The sequence below is a fragment of the Suillus fuscotomentosus genome (assembly GCF_016647785.1).
Source record: "Suillus fuscotomentosus strain FC203 chromosome Unknown F5891scaffold_344, whole genome shotgun sequence".
Classification (NCBI taxonomy): Eukaryota; Fungi; Basidiomycota; class Agaricomycetes; order Boletales; family Suillaceae; genus Suillus; species Suillus fuscotomentosus.
The window spans coordinates 1-9,171 of record NW_024539856.1 but is presented as its reverse complement, the minus strand read 5'-3'; the positions used below and the strand labels follow the sequence as shown (position 1 = coordinate 9,171).

The following is a 9,171-nucleotide window of genomic DNA, read 5'->3' as shown; positions in this document are numbered from 1 at the left end:
TTATAAAATTTCTTCATGGCTTGGCAAGCCCAAGGTATCCAATTCGGCTTTCGTCAACATTGGGGCAGGCTCCGTGATCAGGGCCGCCGACAACTGCTGAGCTGTCTCCTCGACGAGATCAAAAGCGAGACAGAATGCTGTTGCATTCTTCACCGTCTGAAGCAGCATTTTCCAGCACTCCGGATTGACCCTTCCAATTTCTGGCCCAAGTTCCTGGAAGCGCTCGATAGCTTCATGGAATTTTTGAGGATTGCGGCCATCAAGGAGGAAACGAGCCATTGAGTTCCACCATAGTTGCCGCCAATCAATGAAACATGCGGTGTTGTCAGTGCAGTATGGTGAATGCGTGACAATGGGTGGCTCCTCGCAGGCAACAATATGGTTATGCTCATCGAGAAGTTCTTTTAGATCTACGAAGGCATTCCAGACTTCAAACCCAAGTCTCCTTCGCACTGGTCCTGGAATATCACGGATGCGAAATTCGACGAGACGGCGAAAAGCGGGAACAAAGAACTTTGAAATTGAAAATTCGAGGCAGAGTGCGAGAAGTTCGTATGGTTTGTGTTGAAATCGACGTTCATGGAGGTGATTGATGGCGACATCACGAGCCTTTTGACTCATGAACTTGTTGCTGAAACGAAGAAGGTCGAGGACATCATCATGAGTGGGACCTTCGGGTTTCCAACTGCGTAGTCCTACATTTAGAATAAATGCAGTACCTCAAGAACTGTCTTACCTGTTGTATGCAACTGAGAGGAACAGTTCGAACATATTCATGCTGAGTTCGGGAATGATAATTGGATGATCATCGCTTGAGCCTTCCATGCCTACTGTCAGCGGCAATTGACTTCCAACAGAAAACATCTCCTCAAACACAATGGATGTGCGTGATAATTGAGTTGCATGGACCTTGAACAATGCATTTTCAACCTGCATTTTGACCGTTAGTCTACAGTATTGTCAAATGAAAACATCTGACCAAGAAAATATGAGTACCATCGAGTATATAGAAACGGCGGTGTCGAAACCTAAGAAGACTTGGGGCCCCAAACATGATGGTCTGCAATTGAAGTTTGAATTCAAGTCGGAGCACAAAGGACGTAAATGTAGTGTACCGCTTTATCACCTCTATTCACCAACCATGGATCTTCCAGCTCTACCAGAACACGAGAATCGATGGCCACAAAATGTCTATACTGCGGAGGGTATCATCAGCAATATATACAATGCTGCAATTAGAATACTTCGGTCAAATGACGCAGAACCAACCAGAGTGGCGTACCACTATGATGCACTGTCCACAGAGGCCCTACCTTTGCTTGAAGCCATTGAAAGTGATACAAGTCCTGCTGATTACCAGCTTCTGCATGACTGGCTACTAGTATGTGCTAGGCTTATTGGGGAGGTAGCCGCAATGCTCAAGGATATCAGCGGAAATCTTCATGTGTAAGTCTTTCACTTGCCTGACACTCTGCTATCTAAATATACTTCAATCCAGGGGAAATGCTGAACGGGCAAATGTGATAATCCCGGAGCTTGTGACTCTGGGCCATCAGCAATGTCGACTTGGGCGTCGGAAGAAAATCATTAACTTCGATTTCGTCAGTAAAGCCCTATCTAACCAACACCACATCATGCTGCCAGATCTCGCACGAATCCTCCAAGTGTCCCGCACTACTCTGTGGAAATTTATTCGTCAACATGGCCTAGAAAAACACTTTACAGTAATTAGTGATGCTGATCTCGATCAACTTGTGAGGACTTTCAAAGAAAGTAAACCAGAATCAGGATTCCGGTACCTTGTTGGCTTCCTTCGACGCCAAGGTTTTCGAGTTCAGCAGCATCGCATTTGGCAGTCCCTGCGCAGAGTTGACAGGCTGGGACAAAGGCTGAGAGAACGACGTGTTACCAGAAGACGAAAATACCGAGTCGCTCGACCAAATGCACTATGGCATGTAGATGGTCATCACAAGCTCATTCGATGGGGCTTCGTCATCCATGGTTTCATTGACGGGTATTGTCGCACTGTAAGTCAATTAATTTATAAAAGTGACAATACACCTTATGCACCAACAGATAACAGCACTACGAGTCAGCACAAATAATCGTGCATCAACTGTGTTGGATTTATTCATCTACGCAAAGGATGAATATGGCATCCCATCTCGTATTCGTGGAGATCGTGGCGGCGAGAATATTCAGGTTGCCACACACATGATTGCGACAAATGGTCACAATCGTGGCTCGTTCCTATGGGGATCGTAAGTGGAGTCCTCTAGAAATTTACTTGAATAATAATGCATGTTAGATCAACACGGAATTCTCGCATTGAACGATTGTGGGTTGAAGTAGGCACACAGTTTGTACGCCGGTGGCGGGGATTCTTTACCAGGCTCGAACGACTTCATAAACTCGATGTTGACAAGCCTGGGCATCTGTGGCTCCTCAGTGTGCTCTTCTTAAATGCGCTCAATGATGATTGTCGACAATTTCAACAAGAATGGAATTTGCATCCTATTCATGGTTCTGATACCAGGGATCGAAGCCCTCAGGTCAGTGAATATTCAGTAGTGCAGAATTGTTATCTCATAACTATGAAGGATATGCGCCTTCTAGGACAGGCATCATTAGGTATCTATGAAGACGAGTTCGAGGGTATCTGTCCTACAGTTCTGCAGCGCTATTATGGTATTCATGGCCGGGAGGTTGTCCGTCATCGAAATCAGACAGGTGCTGGCCACCCAAGTGACGAGGCAGATGAACCAGCCGAAGATGATATTATTGACCGCATTGAGCAGGAACAAGCAAATGATGTCCAGCATGATGCTGTAGAGGTTCCAGACAGCAATACTCCTTTTCGGAACGAAGAGGATGAAAGTATGTTCTTCGAAATACTTGAGGCGGTTGTCATGGAGGGTATTGTACCGGAGGGATACAATTTACGGGAGGGTGAAGATGAGTATGACGAAAACACAAGTGAATACCTACGAGTTGGAAGGCGGAGGGAGCATCATGTGGAGATATCATTGGCTGACCCTATCTGGAGAACTCGCTCAACATTATGGGCTCAGGCATCTAGCGTTCTTGATCACTTTGAAGCAAATGAATTTTTTTGAGTCGCTTAAGTAGTACTTTACAAAATTCGGAGGGACCCAGGACCATTGTATACAAATTCCGCACCTCGCCGACTAATTTGTGTTCTGGTCCTCTCCTCCATCTCACTTAGAATGCCGAAGCCAGCATTTTGCAAGGGCAATCCTGATGAATCAGTACCCTGCTATTGTGAAGAGTACTCGGCACCCACCAATATTCCAGTTGGCCAAAAAGAGCTTTGCGCTGAATGTTTGCATGGGAAGAGCAAACATCCGCGACCTCAACCACCTGTACTGCCAGTGGCTGAGCTACCAGCAGTCACTACTGCAAAGGAACGAGCTGGAGTGACAGCTATATTCAAGCAATCGCTCGCTCGACGAGCTGGACAAGGTAGTCAGAATACAACTACTGTGACGGCTGCGAGAGATGAGGTGATGGCAGGATTTCGCCCAACTGCAAAGCAGAAATTCCCAGTGAGTAATTTACCTAACTTTTGCGTGTTCGAAATGACTGGTATTGCCTAGGGCAGGATTGTATCCTCGAGACAGGCCAGCTCTTCAAAGCAAGGTCATGTCCTGATCAAAGTTGGTGCCATTGCCGTCTTGGTCAATTACCTTGATGTATGTTAGTTCGAACAAGCTATGGCTAGTATGAGCTTACCGGTGACTGAAAGGACAAAGGAGAGTTGTTGACCACAATTCCGCCTGTCAAGACAGAGATGTCAAAGTTCAAGCGAAGGGGATGTGCTCACTTTGATGGAGATCAGTCTGAGGACGGCGGCAGTGTGGATTTCAGCTTTTGCTTGGACTGGACATTTGAGGAAGTTGATGCTTACATTCGAAGACTATTTCCAAAAGTCTTTGAATACCTCGACTCTGTAAAGGTTGGTGATGTAAAGGGGAAGGCTACAGACAATGGGGCATCTGAATGGGTGTTAATTTCAAAAGAGAACCGCAGGCTGAGTGTCGCACCTGAGCCCTTCCCAACTGGCAAACATCTCGAGCGGTACAAAGGCAGAAGCAATGCCCCACTTCAACAGACAAATATTTTTATCGGTGAGTCATTAATAAATTCGTCCTAAATTTTCTAATCAGTGTATGCACAATGATAGGTATCCGGAAATTCATACCTGAGCATACTTATGCACGCTGGGACCCAGACATGGTCATTATCGATATAGCTGATGACAGCGATGATGGTGACGACGGCGATGACAACGACCATAAACAAGAGTATGGCCTGGGGCTTAAAATCGAAGACAATGTATTCACTCAAGTTCCAAAGATTGGTTAGTCTCACGTGCACACTCTCGAGCGCAGCGCTGTGTTTAAAATTCATTGTGTTACTTACTTCAGTGCGTCCAAAACGCCCAATGCAACGTGGAACCCGTCAAGAACCAGCCCAGAAGAAAATGCGTGGAAGTAAGTACTACCATTTAATTGTATGGGAACACTACTGACACATAATATTTAAAATCAGCTCATGGACGGCCCATTGCATCGAAAACGGGGAACAAGTCGGGAAGATCCTCAGGCAAAGTTGAACGTAAGTGTCGAGTTTTTATTTTCTGGCAGAAGTCAAATGTCTAACACTTGGAATTTACAGTTTTCTGTTCAAGTGACTCTGATACGGACAACAGTCTCAACGCCCTTCCAGCTAGTCTGAAAGGGATGTCAATCTCACCACTGACTCAGAAACGTGCTCCACGCCATAATCCAATGATGCCATTGATCAAGGACGAAGAACACCAGGATATCGACCTGCAAGACTTCGCAAAGGCTCAGACTCATGTGTCCGCAATGCCCCTACCTAATCGGCCACTCTTCCAGCCTCTCGTTTCGGTCCAACCTACACTGAATGACCTGTTGCGCGGCCACCCAGATGTCAATGATCCATTGTCACGTCCGTTCCACAACCCCTGGACGACGGACTACTTCATTGGCTCTATCAAACTTTGGCTTTAATTTGTGCGAACGTCTCATCATCCCATTTAATTCCCCTCACTCCTTTGAATCCTATGTCATTTGCCCTTTAATCTTCCTCACTCGTTTTAATCCTTCATCCTGAGCCCATACTACTATTATACTCTTATTTTAATTCCTATCCCGCCAACTTATTCTTCATTAAATGCTGGTTGGTTTATTTGAAAAAATCAGTTTATCAGTTTATCTCACACATCCTCGCCTTCATCGTTGCATCCGATGGCATTGTCAATGAAAATCTCATTGAATTTTTCGCCAACTTGCTCTTAGCCGTGTCCGTCTCCTGGCTCAAGAAGCGCGGTCTTACATTCTCGTCAGCCACAAAGAGGGTATGTACACCAATTTTGCATCAGCATGTTCCAATTGCGCGAAATTAACCAGATGGAGCGCGAGATGTACTTACATTCTTCCCTCATCATCTAAGACAACCCATCCTCCTACTACGAATCCCTTCCCACCTCCTCCAGCCGCTTTGGCACCTACACCCACATATGGTCATCATTATCCTTCGCCACCAAAGCCAGCTTTCCCTCCACTCAATTCTTCCTACATCACACCACCCACATTGCCGGACACGCCATCACCAGGTTATTCAACATCGACATCAACAGCATCAACAGCATCTCCTCCAACGCCCCCAGGTATGAAGGATTGTACGGCTCACATCGTTTCAGCTTCGTCTTCACCAGGTATCCCAAAACACGAGCCAGTACCAGTACCACCGCCATTAAAGCACAAGATGTTCGCGTTCGCTTCACCGCTGGACCTGCCATCAGCGCGCTGATCTCATAGGCCAGGGAGACTCGAAACTTTGGCCGCTTTGCTTTCGGTCATCAGAAGTGTTCAATTTTCTTCAATACAAGTGAGATTTTGCCGGAAATGCGCCTGTAGTACTGAATATATTACAATACTACAATACATGTGTGTGTTGAACTACTGTGTGTGTGTCGTATGCGTGTGTGTGTGTGACTTAAGTGTGTGTACATTTTTGAACTGATCCAGCGCCATAGATAACCAACTACGCCATCAGACCGCCGATACTTCGAAGCCAAGGAATTTAATTATGCCAGAACTTTCAACAATAAACGATAAATAAATTAGCTGACTACGCTACTGATGTAACTCAGGTACTACATACAGAAGTGCCTCCTCAGCTCTTCGAAATACATCATGATCATAGCTATTATGAATGTGACTGCAAATGCCGCAAATGTCTAGGCAAATCAAACACACGCTCAGCCTTTCCGACCATCGGATTCATAATACGCTTGTACATCCCCCAGATTTACGCTGCCAAACGAATACTTGCAACGTGCCATGCGTGCACTATTTTTGTCGCCAGCCCAGTGGTTATTTGATCTGCTGGTTGAATCGCAGGTAAGTTCCCAAGCAATAGTGAGTCTGGTGCAAGGGCCACACTAAAGTGTCGTCAACGAACAAGTGCCATGCGGGGTGTAGATAAATATCTGTTGTTTGAACAGTGGTTTTTGCTTCACAAAGAAGCATGGAAGTTATATCAACCACTTCCTGCGACGACTTGTTGCACGTTTCCACGAAATGACGACACTTGGCAAATAGATGGTGTGGCGTTTCGAGATACTCACACCCGAACTGACACCACAGTGATATGCTTCCCATGCGGGCAAATCGCACACTTGCAGAGTCCAGTTGGCGTGATCTCGCATAGAGCTGTACCAGCGCTGTACGGTATGCGTACAGCGTCCGCACGTAAGGATGATCCGGTGGCGCATGCAAGTCATAAAGAGGCAGCGCGAGGGTATGACCAGGTACGACGTGGAGTGCGTTTGGAGAGTATGTGAGAAAGCAAAGATGGCAATGGGCTTTCAATAAACTTCGATGAAGGGGAGTATAGAACAAAACTGTCCAATCCAAACGTAGCACAGTGCTGCTTGCACGTGTAATTATATAAGTCACTGGCAAGTGCTTACTGCGTGCGTCAGCTCAAGTTGAGATGCGCCTCGATGCAGCCTTCGGAGTGGTCACAGACCTACGTCTTGGCTTTGTCGGCGGCCTCTGGCCTACGATTATAGCAATCTGGCATGTTTCCTACTTACTCTTCCAACCTCTTGAGATATCCCGCATTTTCATGTCCCATGGGACCTCTATGGTGATAGCGCTGACGAAGCCGGAAGGGCGGTCAAAAAAGGGCTCATCACTCCACACGCCTATGGCGTTGTGCTAGACCTCGGTGCAGGTGCGTCTCTTCTTCCACCGAAATGATAATCTGTTTATACAAAAGACAGGACACGGCCACACCGTCAACTACCTCGACCATTCGCGTGTTACGAAATACGTAGCTGTAGAACCCAACGTGCATATGCATGCAAAGCTGCGCCGTACTGCCTCTGCTGCTGGGTACAACGAAGATAATGGAACACTTCTCATCCTCCCTTGCGGTGCTGAAAATATCTCTACCACCCTTTCCTATCTTCCTGCGCCGCACCCACCTGTAGACACACTCATATCTGTCCTCACTCTCTGCTCCATCCCCTCGCCACAATCCACCATCTCTTCATTGGCTGCGGAGGTGCTGAAACCTGGGGGTCAGATTTTGTTCTATGAACATGTGCTCAGCGAGAGGGAGGATGTTATGTGGTGGCAGCGTTTTTAGACATCGTTGTGGGGTATTGTTTTTGATGGATGTCGTTTGGACCACCCATCTCATAGGATGTTGGGGGATGGGTGCAGGGAGAAGGAGGTATTTGGGGGAAGGAAGGGGAGGCTGGTGAACATCTATTTTGGCACCGAGTGGGGAGATTGGTTAAGGCGTGAGCAGATTCGTGACATTCCTTCTCCATAGGCTTTGTCCTTCATAATCAACGTGGATCATTTTGACCAATCAAAATGACCGCCACGTGCGTGTTATTATGTTGGGGCTCAGCTATTTATTTCCTTCATCGTCACCAATAACAGCCGGCTCCTCCGCACGTCGAGGAGCCAACTTTTGGCTATATGGGTGTTCGAACGCCTCCCTAAATCCTGCGAGGCCCATTAGGTGTTCAAGGGCGAAGTATTTCCAATGCATGCCTATTTCACATACCGATTTAACATCTCTTGATCAATAACAGATGCTGGCAGGTCGTGTTCATGAAGTGATACTGCGCCACAAAATTAACCGAGAATTTGGGATCTCTCATCAACTTCTTTGGATTCGACTAGGAACTATCGGTCTACTATCAGTACTTGCGGACCTTGACTCGAAATGTCCGACAATAGTGCTGCGCTAGCTTAAATAACGAGCTTCAATCTCGTCTTCTTGATCCCAAAGTTCACCTTTCTTTTCTATCTCCCTAGGAAGGCCCCATCATGGCCGATAATCTTGACGCCACTGCGTCAGTGACAGACACAACTCCTGGCAACTCTGGCTTGTCCGCCGACCTCAAGTTCACCCCACACGCAGTTTGCTCCACTATTGTCAGCGAACACATCCATACTCTAGGTGTCAAGTGCGTTAGATCTCCGGTTCCAGCTACCATTATCCGTGCTGAACTCAATCAGAAAGGCACTAGGAATTGACCACAGGGACAACCGGGTCATACGTATCATCTTGCTCAGAAAGCTTGATCCAATCACGACGCTGAGCGACAAAGAGTTTCTCCTCGCATGATGGGAAGTCGTCAAGTGCAAGTGTCATCATGTCCTTTTCTTGTTCTCTATCATTCACCCATTACTCCGACAGGCCATCGCGCCCTCTGGAAGAGAGGCGTGCATCACCGCAACGTCAGCCCCAGTAACATTATGGGATACCGCTTCGGTGGTCGATTTATCAGCGTCCTTAACGATTTCGACTTGTCATCGATCATACAATCAGTATCCTCAATTCAAGACGCTCCCCAAGGCTTCGAGCGCACAGGAACGGTACCCTTCATGTCGCTACTCCTTCTCACGTGGAAAGCCATTGCAGGCCAAGTCGAGCAGTTGTACTATCATGATGCTGAATCGTTCATTTGAGTCCTCACTTGGATTTGTCTTCGATATGAAAATGGTGAACTCCTCAAGATGAATGGTTGACAGTGGACGCCAGGGGGCGCCATGGGAAAAAAGCAAGCTATCTAGCAACGGCGGATGAAATATG

The 9,171-nt window shown here is 46.9% G+C and overlaps 5 protein-coding genes across 5 annotated transcripts; 4 read left to right on the top strand and 1 right to left on the bottom strand.

Annotated features, from left to right (window-relative positions):
* F5891DRAFT_970036 (uncharacterized protein) lies at positions 1-825 on the bottom strand (the record flags this gene model as incomplete). Its single annotated transcript, XM_041376329.1, has 2 exons — positions 1-685; positions 737-825. The coding sequence occupies 2 exons, from the start codon at positions 823-825 to the stop codon at positions 1-3; spliced, it is 774 nt and encodes a 257-aa protein (XP_041216383.1).
* A 950-nt stretch (positions 826-1,775) lies between these two features.
* On the top strand, positions 1,776-2,045 carry F5891DRAFT_926443 (uncharacterized protein; the record flags this gene model as incomplete). Its single annotated transcript, XM_041373879.1, has 1 exon — positions 1,776-2,045. A coding segment is annotated over one exon (270 nt), but the record flags the coding sequence as incomplete, so codon positions are not given.
* Positions 2,046-2,297: 252 nt separating this feature from the next.
* Positions 2,298-3,116, top strand: F5891DRAFT_970041 (uncharacterized protein; the record flags this gene model as incomplete). Its single annotated transcript, XM_041376330.1, has 2 exons — positions 2,298-2,552; positions 2,601-3,116. 2 exons carry the CDS (start codon positions 2,298-2,300, stop codon positions 3,114-3,116), a joined length of 771 nt encoding a protein of 256 aa, XP_041216381.1.
* A 519-nt stretch (positions 3,117-3,635) lies between these two features.
* On the top strand, positions 3,636-4,174 carry F5891DRAFT_970023 (uncharacterized protein; the record flags this gene model as incomplete). Its single annotated transcript, XM_041376328.1, has 2 exons — positions 3,636-3,713; positions 3,767-4,174. Coding segments are annotated over 2 exons (486 nt in total), but the record flags the coding sequence as incomplete, so codon positions are not given.
* A 1,025-nt stretch (positions 4,175-5,199) lies between these two features.
* On the top strand, positions 5,200-5,927 carry F5891DRAFT_427310 (uncharacterized protein). Its single transcript, XM_041371788.1, has one exon. It carries the CDS (start codon positions 5,407-5,409, stop codon positions 5,857-5,859), a length of 453 nt encoding a protein of 150 aa, XP_041216379.1. The 5' UTR covers positions 5,200-5,406; the 3' UTR covers positions 5,860-5,927.
* Positions 5,928-9,171: the final 3,244 nt, after the last annotated feature.